Source organism: Netta rufina (genome assembly GCF_964035555.1).
Source record: "Netta rufina genome assembly, chromosome: 4".
In the NCBI taxonomy this organism is placed as follows: domain Eukaryota; kingdom Metazoa; phylum Chordata; class Aves; order Anseriformes; family Anatidae; genus Netta; species Netta rufina.
In genome coordinates, this window is record NC_140127.1 from 73411304 (window position 1) to 73429099 (window position 17796).

At 36.4% G+C, this 17796-nt stretch overlaps 1 protein-coding gene across 3 annotated transcripts in view; it reads right to left on the reverse strand.

The window, feature by feature from the left end:
• The window catches only part of CTNNA2 (catenin alpha 2), a gene marked incomplete at both ends in the record, with an annotated part of 418840 nt that overhangs the window by 364309 nt on the left and 36735 nt on the right, over window positions 1-17796 (reverse strand). For all 3 annotated transcript variants that reach the window (XM_084286116.1, XM_084286115.1, XM_084286114.1), the window contains one exon: window positions 11350-11545. In XM_084286116.1, the coding sequence (XP_084142242.1) occupies window positions 11350-11545 (196 nt within the window). The remainder of the gene's footprint in view (window positions 1-11349; window positions 11546-17796) is intronic.

Sequence of the window (17796 nt, forward strand, 5' to 3'; positions counted from 1 at the left end):
TATGACAATCTAATACAATTATTTCACAAATGCTACACTTCAGAAAGAACTTTTCTAATTAATAGTCAGATTAATAGTTCATTTGAAACATCACTGATACACTTAAGTACAATAAAGCTTTAATTAAATTTCAATTCATAAGTAAATTGTTTTGGATGTAAGAACACATTACCATTTCTAATCCCTCTTTGTCTACAGCTCTCAGCTACTTCTCAGACTATCATCCTTCAGAGATGGACTAAACAACTGACTAGGCTTCATGGAATTGGACAGCTGATGTAAAGAACATCTTAAAAATTTAAGATTGTGGTTGATGTTAGGGAACTTAAAAACACACTGGGCCTCTTAAGATATGAATAAAAACAGAAGCAAATTTTAAAAATCAAACAACAGAATTCTAATGTGGACTCATTTGTTTCCTGGCACATGTCAAATGTCATGCAGCTGAACTTCAAAGTTCTGCTGAAGACAAGGACAGTGCTTTTGGGTTTATCTCTAAGCAGCATCTGTACCGCCTAATTATTCCTTGCTTTGCTCCTGGTACACTTGATTATCCAACACTTTACGCAAGATACCCTGCTCTCACAGCAGCCAGAAGTGAACCCAACGGTATAACATCCTTTTCAAGAAAACCTGGGTGTGCTTGTTAAGGCAGTTCAGATGCTGTGAGTGGCAGAACTGTCTTCCAAAGATTACTAAGAAACAGAAAGGATTTCTGCTGTGCAGCAAGATACTGAGGTACATGATTCACACCTGCAGAAAGCCTGTTATTTCTTTTTTAAACTAGACATTTTTCCAAAACTTTTATGCTTATCGTAAACATTTGAGATATTAAAAATAAAAGGCTTTGCTTTTATTTTAGCTTCATATAGCTACAGAACTGAGACAAAAAGCAGATTCAAAATGAGCAGAGTATTTCCTCACATAAGCAAGAGCAAACTATTTAAGTAACTACAGTGGGAATTACTTGAAAAAGCTGTTTTTTTAATGAACTATAAGTTTATTAAAATAATTATTCAAAAAAAAAAAAAAACTAAGAAGAATTTAACTGACAATGAAAAATCTTTTGTTCTAAGCCCTAGCAATTAAAGACTTGAATTTAATCATTTAATGGGTTTCTTCATAACAATTTATGAATTTGATGGTAAAGTGAAACGTGATTAATGTACTCAAGTGAAACATATCAGCTATAGCAAGGAACAACAGCTGAAAAGCATGCACAGATATTCCAACAGTCAGTGAAAAAGAAGCAGTCTAAGAGAACTACTGTGCTGTTTGTCATCAGGCAAACAGATTGCATCATTCTGGATACTGTTTTCATTCTGTGACCTGAAGAGGCTTATAAATACTGTATAGCCAAGCAAGTTAGTCAGTAGATTGTATCTATGCGCTAGGCATTGTCAACGAAGTTCAAAATCATAATTAGAATCAGCTCCATCATTCTGTATTATCACATGAAAAAAAATTGCCAAAGGAAATATTCACTTGAAATTGATATTTTCTGAGATAAGCTTCAGATTCAAGGGTTGATATTTTCTAGCAAGCTACATTTTTGTAACAAAGTTTACCAAAAATTCCCATAGAGTACTGAGAATGGAAGGAACAGCAAGTTACTCCACATTGAGAGCTGACAAAGTAAATCATCTCCTGGGAAGCAGGGAGTAGGTAGGTAGGACTGATGGTTAGATCAGCTCACTAGATGTTTTAAAGGGTAAGTTTTCCATTGCTTTGTATCCCTGCTAGTTTATACCATTTCTTATTTCTACTCACTTAGTGCCTGTTTGTGAATGACTCAACAGAAGCAGGGACTACCTGGCTCCGACGAGAATACATTTCCATGTGCGATGCAGCCTGAGGTTAATAAAGAAGGAGTTATTGCTGCCCACAGCTCACCAGTTACATGGGCTTTCTGATGGGCGTGAGATAAAAGATATAGGCAGATTATGAACATGATCACACAATACAGAACAGTTGAGGTTGGGAGGGACCTCTGGAGATTATCCAGTCCAACTCCCTGCTAAGCAGGGTCACGTAGAGCACATTGCACAGGATCACATCCAGGCAGGTTTCGAATATCTCCTGAGGATACTCCACGGTCTCTCTGGGCAGCCCATGCCAGTACTCTGTCACCCTCACAGTAAAGAAGTGTTTTCTCATTTTAGCCAGAACTTCCTGTGCTTCAGTTTGTGCCTGTTGCCTCTCGTCCTGTTGCTGGACACCACTGAAAAGACTCTGGCTCCATCTTCTTGACACCCTCCCTTCAGATATTTGTACACGTTGGTAAGTTCCCCTCTCAGTCTTCTCCAGGCTAAACAGGCTCAGCTCTTTCAACCTGTCCTCATATGACAAGTGCTCCAGTCCTCTGATCATCTTCATAGCCCTCCTCTAGGATTTATTCCAGTAGCTCCATGTCCCTCTTGTACTGGGAGCCCAGAACTGGACACAATACTCCAGGTGTGGCCTACTCCAGGCTGAGTAGAGGAGGAGGATCACCTCCCTTGACCTGCTGGCAACACTCTTTTTAATGCACCCCAGGATCCCATTGGTCTTCTTGGCTACAAGGGCAAATTGCTGGCTCACAGTTAACCTGTTGTCCAGCAGGACTCCCTCTCTGCAGAGCTGCTCTCCAGCCTGTACTGGTGCTTGGGGTTTTTCCACCCTATAGGTGCAGGACCCTGCACTTGCCCCTGTTAAGCATCATGAGGTTCCACATAGAGCCTGACCTGCACTGAATGGCAGCACAGCCCTCTGGGGTATCAGCCACTCCTCTCAGGTTTGTGTCATCATATTCTTAAAGTTTTTTAATGTAAAAAAAAAAAAAAAAAAAAAAAAAAAACACTTTTTTTTTTCCTTTAAAAAATGTGAGAAACAGAACCAACAGGTGAAAGGAAGATAGGAAATATGGGTAGTACTGATGAGAAGGTGTGATATATTTTTGTGAAGAAAAACAACATATGTTTTGTCAAATACTGTAGAAATCATGAAAGGATAGAAACTGAAGTATCCACAATGAAAAAGACACACACACAAAAAAAAAACAAGTCAAATTTAAAACAATTATGAATGAATGAGATTTGCAAACATCACAAATCACAATCAGATGAGAAATCACAGAGATTCTAGACTTTTAGTTGATATAAAATTAATGATAAATTCCATACACTCGAGAGAACTGCCTCCTTTTTCAGTTTTCCTACAGAAACAGCAGCCATAAGATCTTGAAAACCTAAACTTCAAAACTTGTTTATCTTTGACAAAGAGGCTACAACTGAGATAAAATGATACAGTTGGCTATCAGAATATGGTAATTTGACACTTATCAGAGGAGAGCAACACGTTATTTAATTAAAACATTTTCTGTTCCCTCAGTCTGTAGAACATTAGTCAGAATAGTAAGCCTTTGTAGTATGCGAAAAATGTACTGCAAGAAACAATGTGTTGAAATGGTAAATGGAAAGATAATTAATTAAAATCTTCTGCAGTTTTTACGATCCAGACACTAGGAAGTGTAATTCAAATTTTCATGCTGTCATTTTGTATTGCTTCTCTCACTGACTACCACTTTCTGAAACCATACCCAAAATTAAGCCTAACCCGTACTGGAGAACAAAGCGTCTTTACAGCTGCTTTTAAAGTTGGATGCCATGACCAGGTCATAGAAAATGCATTCAAAAATAAAGAACACAGAATGAAACATAGAATAATGGGGTCATTCAGGTTGGAAAAGACCTCTAAGATCATCTAGTCAAACCTTTAACCTAGTATTGAAGTCCACTAAACCACACTACCAAGTTGTACATCTACATGTTTCTTGAAGACCTCCAGGGTCTCCAAGACAACATCTCTGGATCACCCCCTCAGTTTTCCTAACACTATCCATTGCTTCATTAGGCAGCTGGAGAAACTTGTATTGCTTTTGATCTGTTGAAAACTTCCATCATTGGTGATGAAAGTCGAAGAGGGCACCTACACACAGTCATCAGAGGTCACTCCATTGCCAGGCTACGAAAGGTTCTCCTTCCAAGTACTTGGAATCTGAGGCTGCAAAACAACCAATTTTTCAGTTCAAAGCACAAATCAAACATCTTTTGTTCAACCAAACATGAAAAAAAAAATCAGTTCAGAATTTCTGTCCAATGAATCAATAGTGATTTCAGGCACTCAGCTGCGATCCAGACGATATTTCACAGAACCATAAATTAGAACAACTTCAAATAGAGGGGCTGAGAGGCTGGTCCCATGGTGCTCTACAGCTTTATGGTAATGGCACTGTTCTGAGGACTCAGAGACTTCAATTCAAATCTCTGTACTGAATTAATACAGAGGCTTAAATACAGATTTCATGCATGCCAGTCAAATCTGCCTGCAGACCCATTGTTCATGGTTATCTCAAAACTTAATTGAAAATACTTCACATTTAATACTGCTGGGGATTATTGACTGTGGGCTGAAACTTCCTAGTTTTGAAATTATTGCTGGAAGACAGAACAGAGCAAGATAACTGCCTATGGCACCTTTTCCAATTTGTAAGACCCTACTTTAAAACAAATTAAAAAACACTATTTAACTATTTTTAAAATTTGACCTAAATTCAGAAATTTCTTGCACTGTAGTAGTACACTCTGATCAGTGGTGGAACAAAATATATACTGAAAAATATGCCTTAGTTAAAATCCTTCGATTTTTTTTTTTTTTTTTTTTTTAATTACAGTGTATTTCTACAATTCTTTCTCAATTACAATCCTTCTTAATAGAAGGATTGCTTCTAAAGAAACAAGCGGTGTCTTCAGAATCTGATTTTACAATTCAATTAAATTATTTCTGGAAGTACAGTATTTTTATCACTTGCAATTGGGAGTAAAATTTAAATTTTGACAACTGTCAGAAGCTGACATTCTAAAGCAATTTCATGCTTCCCTTGTTACAAAGCTACAACAGTAATATAATCTTCAAAAAAGACATTGTAGCTAAATGTAGTATTGAAAAGGCAAAATCACCCAGCATTAATTTTTATTACTTTTAAAACATATCACTGTGTTTTTTTGTGAAATCTGTGTCAAAAATCTGTGATATTTGGACAAGATATCAAGTGCCAACCACCCTTTATACTAAACATTTCTTGAAGTCACTTTCATATACTTGAACAATCATGATCTAGAACAAAACATTGAAAAGTGCAATGAATACTAGAAAAAGTCTAACCAGGGCTGTAACAGAATCACATCTTTTGAAAATGATGCAGAGAATAAGTGCAGGCACTTAGTCCTCAGCTGGCTTTAACTGGAAACATTTTACAGGAAAATTTAAAAGTACCTTCATCAGTTCAAGACCTCCCCAACAGCTTGAGCTATTTGGGATGTATACCAAAAATAACCTGTATGCATTGAACGCTTCCTTATTTTTTGCTTTACTACCCAGGGGTCCGGGACCAATTACAGAATGTGTATCTTGGGACTGCACAAGGCTTCTTATGGGATGCTTAGGGGAGAAATCATTGGTGATCAAGATGGCACGGGAAGGAACAAGCAAGGGAAAATGAAGGAGTAAGAGGACAGAAGGTCATGTGCAAGCAAATTACTGGTCAGTGTACTTCTCTAGCTATGCCTTGTGGTATATGTGAGTTGTACACGTGTGCCTCCTGTGAATTTATGCTCAGCCCTACTGCTGCTTGGAGCTGGGGCCATGGAGCTGCAGCTGCCTCTCCACTGGATTCAGCAACCCCTGGCACTATTTATGCATATAACAACTCTTTGAGATTCTATACAGTGTCTGCTCATTCATCACAAGTGCTTTAAATCATTTTGCAAAGGGAACATTAATGTCTTTCAAAAGGTAAATTCTCTGAGAGATGAAATAATTAATGGATTTGAAAACAGACTGAAAGAGCTAGCATTAGAGAATTTGCATAGAACGACATTTAGCATGCTATATTTCCTAGGATGAGCACTGCAAACATGAATAACCATTGGATTCACTTCTAAATGTAACAAGCAATTCAAAATAGATTATGAATATTTTTGAATAAGAAGATAGAGTTTTCAGGCTACAGCTTCAATGACTTGTTGAATACACAGCTTCAGATCTCCATGCTCAAAGCTTCCTGTTGCACAAATGGGAGCCATCAGAGAGACGGGCAAAAAACAAGTTATAGAGTACCTCATCATAGACACTATTGGCAAAATACAGAATATGCTTATTATACACACAGGTTCTTTCAAAAGCGTAGACCAAAATTCATTCTCCCATAAAGAAGGACTGACCACAAGTCCAACTTCATCTTTCAGAAATTATTATTAATTTGACTAAAATAAATTACTGCTCTTCAATTATTTCTTTCTACACACACACGAACGTACACACAGACTTTTTCTCTCTCTAGAAATAGTGGTCACTAACTTCTGTAAGCAGAAAAAAATAGTTATGTATTTCACTGAAGAGGATTACAAATAAACATAAGAAGAACACAGTTTTAAGTGAAAAGGCAAGATAACCTTTCATTATTATTATTTTTTAAATAATAGCCCCTAATCCAGGTAGGAAGCAATAGTTTAGGTTACTTAGACAAATTCTAAGTGATAAAATATTAGTATCAGCTCTTCCTTCATATTCATCAGATTCAAACCAAATATCCAACAGTTCTTCCATTCAGCTCGGACTTTGGGAATAATGATCAGTCAGAAAGACTCAGAGAAATGCCAAAAAAGCCCTCAAGCAACCCATGCTTAGATATTAGAGTAATAGAAAGTTTTAAATACAAGCACACATCAACCCTTCATTCTGAATGCTGTCCCTGGGATTCACAGTTGAAAACAAACGCAGAAATGAGACGATATTTCCTCATTTGTTTTTTCTATAAAAATGATTTCCTCCTTTTTCACGTCAGATGGTGGTTATATTGTGATACCCAATGGCTTCTACAGAAACGCCTTTAGGACGTAATTCTACTTCCATGATTTCATTATTTATTTATATTTATAAATTTGGAAAAATGCTGGAGAACGCACAAAGAGAGAGCAAGACTACATCCATTTGTTGAATTCTCATTGACTAAGTGAACCAAAGTTCAATTCATTCAACCAAGGTTTGTAATATTTTAAATTTAACCGCTACAACCAAGATGTTCCAGGAAAGTTTTTAGGTACTAATGGGAACATCTATTAAAAAAATAAGTAAAAATCAGGACAGCAGAAAAAGTAGGTTGTGTGAGGGCTCTTGGAAAGCCTGCTGCAGCTGACTCTCCTGAGCAAGTAAATCCAAGCCATCAGTTTAACGTGCTATGAGAATGTTCACGCCCTGGATTTGAATGTAAATTTTAAAAAAAAAAAAAAAAAAAAAAAAGCTTACTAGGAATGACTTCAGTGTGAGAATGGAATGCAACTTGGGGAAGAAGGGGCAGAAAGGATTTAAAAAAGCATAATCTGTCTATGCCATACTGTTGTCTTTGAAATCAAAAGAGGCATATGAGCTAAAATAGTATTATATATTGTTATAAAAAAGATGGCATTGTGTATGTGAATTTAAGAAGGGCATCAAAAACATACTTTTTAGCATGTTCCATCACCAAGAAAAATGTTGCTAAGAATATTAGTCATTTTGTGTCAGTTGTTGATATATACTTTCAAGTTACTGACGCTCATAACAGCACATGGATCGTATTCTCTTTATGCAACGTGCATAAATCTCAATGAGCAGAAAATTAATTCTACCTCAAGTTTATGTTATCTTCAAACATGAAAAATGTCAGCTGCTATCTCCTGTTCCTTGATTGAAGTATAAATTTCAGATTATGGTGCAAAGTTGCATCTACGCTCCTTGAAAAGCCGAATTTTAAACACACAACAACCTGCTGCTGGACCTAATCATGCTTCTAATTAAGTTTTCAGTTATTTGCCAGAAAATTTCTAGGTAAATTATACTAAAAGCATTAATTTTCCAAGGACATATGTTTCCTAAGTCATTTAATAGATACAATAAATATACATTATCTATTTCCTTGTCTTGTCTTTGTCACCCTAAACTGCTTCTTAATAAATTTATTTGATCTGAGCCCAACAGATCAACAATTCTTTCATGTGAATCAGAGCCTGAATGTCTCCTCCACAGGGAACATACTTCCTCTGTAATGATCAGTAAAGGATCAATTGCAATGATCAATAAAGGCGTAACACCTACGCCAGGGAAACATGCCCATCTTGTCCTCTCCCCAGACTGCATTTCTTGTTTTTTATGAGTTCCTCTTTGATCCTCTGCATTTCTCAAGCTTTACAGTTTCAGGGCCTAGGGTTATTAGAATCAAAAAATATATATATATAAAATCTCACTCCTCCCAAAATTTCAGTAAGCAGAAGACTGTCTGCTTTCCCTCACCTCTAATGAACAAAGACACAAATGACAAACATCATGCTTCGTTTGCTCCCCATCTCAGTGATATTTTACACAGATCTGACAACATGTGAATAAACAGCTATGCCACAAATTATTCAGTTGTACAGCAACTGGATAATTTCACTTATATGGCTTTGAACTGAAGCTTATTTTCACTATTTTGGCTTTCTTAAGACCTACGGGACCAAACTGGACATATATTAGAATTATTATGGGATATACACACACATATACCTACACACTTATGAGTTTTATACATAAAATATTTTTCATAAAGCTGTGTGAAATGCAGTAAGAAAAACATTAAAAATATGTTGATTGTATTTTATTTTTTTTTACAACTTAGCTTTGTAAATCAAAACTGTTGATCGTCAGAATTTTCTACAGCTATCCAAATATAATTTATCCTTTCAGATTCCAAGAGTCTTAAGCTATATATTCTTTCTTAAAGCTATATATTCTTAAAGCTATATATTATTTTCATCCACATTCCTTCCGAAGTATTTCACAAATGATAGAGTACACTTGTTCACTTGTTACTCTACACCTATCAATCGAAAGCAAGTCTGTCCAGGATGAATTACAACTGTATATAGTAGCACAAAACAGTATAAAGCAATTTAAGACAGGAAATGAGGAAAACCAGAGCCAGCTGTAACTGCAGAAGACATTTTTAGGTTGATGGTGTAATTATCCAAGCTGGAATTTTGCCAGAAAATCAACAAGCAATAGTCTGGCAAAACACAGCCCCGGTTTATTAATCCAGCTCTGTATGCCACTGAGCTAAACATATCGTTCCACATTGCACCAAGGCTGGTCTAGTTTATGTGGCTCGTGTGCTAATATTGACGTTTCGCATCTCCTGCTCTCTTAATTATGGACTCGTGTTGTACAAACCCAAAAAAGCTGCTCCACTTTTCTGACATACATTTTTCTAGGCTGTTGACAAAAGACGTCTGTATCATTCTGCACAATACTGCTTAAGCTTTCTATTCGTCTCTCTACTGCCAGCACTTTAAAATAAATAAATATATAAATAAATACCAAAACAAAACAAAAAAGGGGGGTGGATTTTAAAAAAAATAAAAGGCTCATTAGCAATTTAAAAGTCAGAAATCCATTTTCAGGAAGAAAACCAAAACTCTCCACAGCATTCTTCTTAAATGCCTCTAGCTTTACAAAGCATTAACGTGCAAAGAAATCATTGTTAACTACTATAACGATCTAATGACAAAGAAAGCTAAATAAGGAGCTCAGACACAGTGCTAATGAATGTGGTGCATACGCCTGGATCAGAGAGCATGACTGATGGATCAGGGCTGATGACTCTGAGACAGTAGAAAGCTCCTCGAGAGAAGCTAGCAAAACTGAGTCAGCATCACAGCCCCAAAGGAAGACAGCTACAAATTCAGAAGGAGCACTGAAGATGCTCATCTAGAATGTGACATAGGACAAACTAAATAATGTAAGCAATAGGAAACTGAAGTAGCTGACGTATGAAACTTCATGGCAGAACCACCAAGCATCAGCTTCAAAATTCTAAAAGAAAACAAAAAGAAACGAACAAAAACAGAAAACTGGCATAATGTTCTACATATGAGAGTACAGCAAATACTGGACTTATTATGATGTACTGGCGATTGAATAAAAAAAAAAAAAAACAAACACATAGAAACAGGAAAACTGTGAAATCAACTATATGTATAGTGGAAGACAGCCTCAGGATAGAATACACTGGAACATTCACAGGTCAACATTTATGTATACAGGACTGTAACCCTGCCCGCTCATATGATCACTTGAGTCCAATTTTTAAGAACTGAAAAAAAACATCAAATGAGTGCTGGGGGCCTCACTGAAAATCAGTAAGTACTTTATACTTGAGACTCTTTTTCTAAATCTCAGTTGGAAATCTGCCAGTCTTGTTCTAAAGCCTAGGAATGATGGTATGGGCAGATGGTATCTTTAGATTATAGGTTTTACAATGGAAAATACCAAAAGGTACTTAAGTCTGTTGCAACAAAGATAATTACAATAAATGTCAATAAAAGGGTAAGTTTTTCTTATGGGCATGTACTGAAGATATATTTTTCCCCTACTACACATGTAAATCTGAAACCATCTGACATATGTTTAACCTTTTGAAGAAAAACTGTCAGATGATACCCACAGAACCATGGATATCCATGATATTTGTGAAGTTTCAGAGCCTTATTCAAAGCAGTTTTCTTATAATATCAATTTATTCAAAAATTACATTTTGCAAAGCCAGCATTAGTTCTGCCAGTACTTATTATCCAATGGCTGACTCCAATGCCCAACCAAACAATTTTCTGTAAGGCTGCTTATCTTAAAACTTGCAATTTTACCTACACAGGTTGAAAACCTGTTAACATTTATCTTATTATCACCAATACTCACCAAAATGTTTTTAATATTAGTATTATCTGCATATTTTCAGAGCATGACAACCTTTGCATGTCTTTCAACACATGCTTGAAACCACAATTAGATTGTTCAGAAAAGTATGTACCGTAGTACTAATCCTACATTTGCATTCACAGACTTTGAACTACTGCTCAAAGTTTAGCTAAGTGACAAATTATATCATTTTGTTACACAGCAGAATAAAAAACAAGTCCAAAATGAAACAATAAGCTTTAGCATTGGGTAGCATGGTTGGTAAATAATATTTGAGTTTACTACTTGGTGGTAGAACAAGGAAAAGGAAAAAACTACATACTGCTTTACAAAGTTAAAACAGTCTTATTACTCATTGCCAGTGACAATGGTAGAGGTATATTAATATCTGTATGTTATATATATATATTATACATATAGTGTAGTATAAGAGTGGTTTGTCTTACGCTACACTATCAGAGAAGCTGATAGACTTGTTTTGGAAGAAATCTTGAAGAGACTCAACCATGTCAGTTACACCCTTGAGTAGTTTGTTCCACATACCTTGTTTGCGTACATCCTCTACAGCAGCAACCAGTTCCTCCTTCAGATCCTGGCTCTCTTTGGCGATTTGATCTCCTTTTTCTAAAAAGTTCTGAGTAGCCTGCTCTACCGAGGCAGCCAACACATGAGCCTTCTTAGAGCGCCCTTTCTTCTTGCCAGACGGTCCCTTATTGCTTGTGTTAACAAGCGTTGTTACCTTTGGGAAAGAGAAAAGAAGTTTCTATAAGTCTGAACAATTCTTCTGCTCTTAAGAACAAAATAGATAGTCATCTAATTCAATATTCTCAGTATTTTCTGTTGAAATGATGCAATGGTCACATGTATTGAATATATAAAATCTAAAGTTCAAAGCCTGAAGCATAGCAACATGCACCCCAAAAAAAGGTTTTTACTTTTAGCTTGTATTTAGTCTGGTCTAAGCAAATCAGCAGGCAAGCAGTGAAAGAGAGAAAGAAGAGAAACTTTTGTCACTGGTCTTCATTTTAAAAAGTGAATAAGCCATTAAAATGAAAACCCAACAAACATACAGGTCAGTAACTATTTGAAAAGCAATCTCCTCTAGAGATAAGTACCACCACTTACGTTCAAGCAGTGACAAAACCATTGTGGCTGTTTTCTAGACATTAAGGAATGAGTAGCTCCTGCTGCAAAGATTATACAGGTTAAAACTATCCTGTGTAATAGTGCTTAAGTATATTTAGAACACATTAGTGTAGGACAACAGTGGACAGTAAAATGATCATACTTTCTCCCCAGTGCTTAAAAAGAAAGGAAATCTGCTTTCATATTTTTAGAATCTCCTACAAGAATTCCTTATTCAGCTGTCAGATCAGAAACCCGAACCACATAGCTTAACAATACAGCACAGCATATACAATACAGCACATACATCACAGCTTTTTGGTGGATGGACCACAAAAATTTAACATCGCTCCAGCTCTAGCAGGATGTTTTTCTGTAAAGCCCAAATATCAGATATCATCAGGTGTTAAATACATGAAAACAAGCAATGGATCCATAACAATCGGTGATCCAATTCACCCTAGCCAGAATACAACCCAGGGCAGTCTATTTAAGTTGCATATCTGTGTGCTAACCTAAAAATCTACTGTAAGAAAAATAATAATAATAAAAAAGTCTTTGCAATAGACAGACAATACAAAGCAAGAAAGATCCTAAAAGGACGTAAAAAAACCTCACTGCTATCCCGTTCCTATTACAAGAAGCACGACAATGTGTTACAGTTGTGACCAAAGAGCCTTTCATCACACTCTTTGTGCCTTTTCAACCACATCTGAAAACAGGGAGACTAAGGAAGCTTAATAAAAATAAAATAGAAAAGGCTGTCAAGGCTTGAAAACACCATACACAGAGAGGTACAGGGAAAAAATGCCTGGGTACAGCAGGATAGTATTCTACCGTTATCTGTTTTATTCCACTACTTATATTTAGAAATAAATTCTTTTTTATTATTTTTCCCATTAAATTATTATTCAATAAAAGTTCTTGAATATCCTTTCACAGTTTATCATTATCTATTTAATAATTTTAGGACTTTATGAAGACACTAGGATAATTCTGTAATATAACTCAGGTTTATCCAAAAGAATGGATTTATCCAGTACATCACGGGGAGTACTAAGACAACCTTTCAGATGCAACAGGCAACAAAACTATTGAGCACCTACTGAAATTCATAGAAGTGATCTGAAAAGGAAGAGAACAACATTGGAACTTGATCTTAATTGTTTGAACTTAATGAGCAAACTAGAGGTATATTGCCAGAACAGTGGCAATACATACCAGTGGCAATAAACAGATAAAGGGAAGAAAAAGATCTCAAGTAAAGATAAATTGGTCAATAAATGAAGTCAAATCAGAGTATTTTGTAGAACTCTCTCAGGTAGACACTATATCAATAGCTTTAGAAAAAGAATCAACTTCTTCAAATAGCACCAACACAAATAATTTGTAACTGGCAGACTAACTGCTGAAGTCCTGTGAAGACACAGGATCAGTCAGATTACAGACCTCTTTTGGTACCCTAAAAACATAGTTTTCCATTAAAAATAATAAAAATCGATGTGACAGGATTGTGCTATCTGCAAGTCTGCTCCTTCTATGAATGATTCGACTACCAAATTTCTTCTCATCTAACCTTACCTACAAAAGAGTTACACATCTCTTGTAAGAGCATCTAGAAGTACTGAACTGCTGCAGTCAACGAACAGGAATGGGGACTACAACTGTCGTAGAATACAACAAGTTTGTTCCTAGAAATAGATATTGTCTCATAAAACAGGAGGGAAACACAGAAAACCAGGGTGAGAACAATCAAATAGGTATAAGATTTCTCAGTTAAGTGAAATAAATCCTGAATAAATATTTTACCACCATGATCTCCAAAACATTTTGATGGTACACATAGAATATGTATTTTAGATATATGTACATGTATGCTTTAATAAAATGGTTCAACATGCTGGATTTACTAGCCCAACAATGTTCTCAGTAGAAGCAACAAGCCATTTACACATAGCCCTCAGAGCATAACAACTCTCAACAGGCAATTTCAAATAAAATGTACTTACATAGCAAAGTAAACATCTTGATTTAATTCACACAAACTGTGTCGTGCAACAAGAGAGGCTTTCCTCCTAAAACTGCTAAGTATGGGAGAAGCCCTGCAAAAATCCATCTTGTGAATAGATAAGCACATAATGCGCAAAGCAGAATGAAAAATAGTAATTGGTTGAACATACATCAGTTTTAATTATGTGTGTTTTGCTTAATGGGAGCTGGCTGGGAATCAGTTACTGCTCCTTTTTCTTTCCAAGAAAGCAGAAGGACAAACGCTGAATTCAGTTTTTTGCACATAATCAGATGAGCTGCAGGTGCTGGTATCCCAGATGAGGGAGATGGTTTGCTGAATTCCCAAAACACCAACAGTTAGAAGCCTCGTACCTTATTCAGGATGCTCAAAGGATGGTTGTAAGGGCACACAATAGGTTCAATTAAATCAGGAAATGAGAAATAAATGTTGATATATTTTGCCTTTTACATCAGGAGCTTTTTCTCTCTGTACCTGTCATAAGTCTAAGGAGTTTTCAAAGTAACACTTAATAGTGTTCTTTTTGAACAGGAATGGCCAAAAATATAACTCATATCCCTTTAAAAAGAAAGATAAAGAAACACTTATTTGGGAAGAGGAAAAAAGCTGAGTGGTCTTTTTCAGAGAAAGTGTGCTCACAGCAAATACTTGTGTCAGATTTAAATAGTTTTCTTAGATATCTAATTACAGACACCCACAGAAATGCAATCAAAACACCGTAAAACATTATGAAAAGTTTATCAAAACTTCCCAAAATACATGAAAAAATAATAAAGTATTTCATCACATTTTCATCAATACCAATTAGTTTGTCCTGCGCTAGCTGATATGCAGAAACACAGAAAAATTCCTAAGAGGCACACAGGTGTCTGTTGGTGTTTCTGAAAGGTGAAGAACCTCCTTCTGTGGCACAGTCTCTGCAAATCAGGTTTACACACACAGGCTCTGGAGAGGAGGAGGAAGCAGCAGCAGTGTAAAGCCCTTCTTAATGCACCAGGCTGCTGTGAGTCCAGATCAGCCCAGCACAAAGGAGATCACCAACTGCCCCAGAAGATGGAGTTTTCTCTTACCATGTCATGTAAAGGACATGTAAAACACAGCATAACCAGAGTAAGTCTGCTTTTTCAAAAAGAAATGCTGGTGTATTCCCCTTGATCCCAATTCTCTCCTTAAAGTTTTGCTGTTTTCTGTTTTTGTTTTGTTTATTATTATTATTGTTTGTTTTGTTTTATTTTTTTTTTCCCCAGCATTTAAAAAAAATCATTTAAAAATCTCTGGCATGTCAAAAGCACAGACTCAAACATAACCAGAAAATCACACACGATACTGGCTAGCAAGAGAGCAAAGTTCACAAATGGTGCTACAAACATATTGTTTGCCAATACACCTTCGATGATTTGTAAATTTAAGCAAAGATTTCGAAACATGTAAGAGAAACAGCAACTTCATCTCCCCACTACCTAAATAGCAGCATTCAGAGGCCAGCATTTTTTTATTTTTTATTTTTTATTTTGCTTACAAAGAGGTGACCTGGTGTAACAGGTAACAACACTCACAGAAAAAACAAAGGACAAATCTTGAGCCTAACTTGACTCTCAGATCAGTTTTACATAAATTTAATTTCTATTGAATACAATAACAAAAAGAAAGTGACTGAGTGCCCCTTATAACCAAGTTGGTTGCTACTCTGGATGTTTTTTCCTAGTACGTTGCTATTTTTAGGTTAGTTCTGCAAACCGAGATTAGTACAAGAATTGGACTACAGCAGAGACCCCTTCTATCTGGCAATTTTCAAGGTCTTAAATGAAATCCTAGAAACCTGCTTTTTTGTTTTTAAGTATTTGAAACAGAATTAAAAGGAAATGGAGACAGAGCAGTTCCTGCTCTCATTGACAGACCGCTCCTCAACAATAAGATTACTGGTGACCTGCCAGTTTTATTTTTCTCTCTGATTCCAGGTTAAGAGGACAAGAGCAGGAACATAGAGATTTTTCACATTGTTATTAGAAAGAAAGCAATAAGTAAATAAATAAATAAATAAATAACAACAACTTGAATGTTTGGAGCTTTAAGATACACGTAAAGTGTTTTTTCTTGACAACAAATTCCCTAAAATAAAAAAAAAAAAAAAAAAAAAAAAAGACTCCAAAGGCAGAGAAAAGACTGATGTCAGCTAATGAAAAAACATTTCTTAATAGTAAGTACAAAGAAAAAGAACATTATAATCATCAGCATGTACCAGTGCAACATCTGAACATCGCTTGCTGTAACATGTCCTGTGGACAGGAGAGACAGAGAGGCTGCATCGATTCCAGCCCCAGCACAGTCACTCAGGTATCCAACCTTGTGCACATCAACTCTCCCAACTCCGGTTTAATTTCACTTCTCTATTCCAAACACTTCAATCTGCTTGGAAAATTACTCAATAGCACATTCACTTAAATGACCTCAATAGATTAAACTAATTACTTTGCTGAATCAAGGTCCCAAACTAATTTGATCAAAAAAAAAAATACTTCATTTCAGAGACAGTCTCATTTACTGCACCAGAAGAAAACACCAGAGGTTAGTTTCCTTAAGAATAGAAAACGCACACTATATCCTGATTTATTTTAACATACACACCTTTCAGCTACTTGTAACAAAAGCCTAAAATTGAAATCTCTGCCACAAGTAATAATTTATACATGTAAATACATGTCCTGCAGAAAAGCCTCCAAGTTCTGAATTCGTCAATCACAGCAGGTGTAGGAGTGAACATGTACAGAATGATGCAGCCTAACATGGACTGTTCCTAATGTACAGCCTCAACAAGTAATCAGCATATCAAGACCAGATAATGAAAACTTATGAGCATAGCAAAACATCTAAAATCTGCAAGTGCCAGAAATCCCATTCCAATACAAATTTGAGCATATGAGAAAGGCTCAGGATGATGAAATGACATATACAGAGAAGAAAGCATTGACAAGCAGACACAGAGTGCATATATTCTTTCCAAAACATAAATATTTTCCAAAGGACATGATGAAATTTCCTAGTCTTGTGCCATTATGAGCCAGAAATCTCTACTATAATTGCTACTGCCATGCTTAGAAAGCTGAGCACCTCATTCAATTAACATTTACGGTCATCTTCCTTTTGCATTGATTCAGAGAAAACTGGTGCGCACTTACAGGACTGCTAGAGATACTCCTCTGCATTTATTCCTAGATGACTTAAGCTCTCTATTAAGGATGAAGACCCGGTGCCAGCAGTGAAGTTGGCTTGCATCAAGTCACAGATGACAGCAGCTTGGGGACCAGTTGATGCACTTCGTGGCAAGGCTGCCACTCACAGGAACCACACAGAAGTCGACGAAGACAAAAGCCCGGTCATGCAGCAGTACCGGAGGAACACCTGGCTGTAAGACTGATTTAGGGACTGATGGGCTGGGGGACAAATCTGGTTCGAGGAACCTGATGGACCTTCATAGGCAGCAAGCTGCCATCAGCCTGCCGTGGCAGAAAAGGCAGCCAAAAATACCTGTGCTCTTACACCTTAAGATAAACTCTTAATACTATACACTATACTCTTAGTAAGTAGACTAAGATACTCTTACACTATGCTGTTTTTGCCTACACCTCAGGTGGAACATAGCCAGACTGAGAGAAGTGATCATCCCCCTCCACCCAGCACTCCTTGAACAGCATCTGGAACAACCACTTTGGACCCCTCCAGTACAGGAAGACAGGCAGATGTTGAAACAAGAGCTTCTGGCTGGATATAAGGGAAAAAAAATGTACAATGATTTGTACAAATATTTTATTTTCCTTTATAAAACAGATTTTATTCAA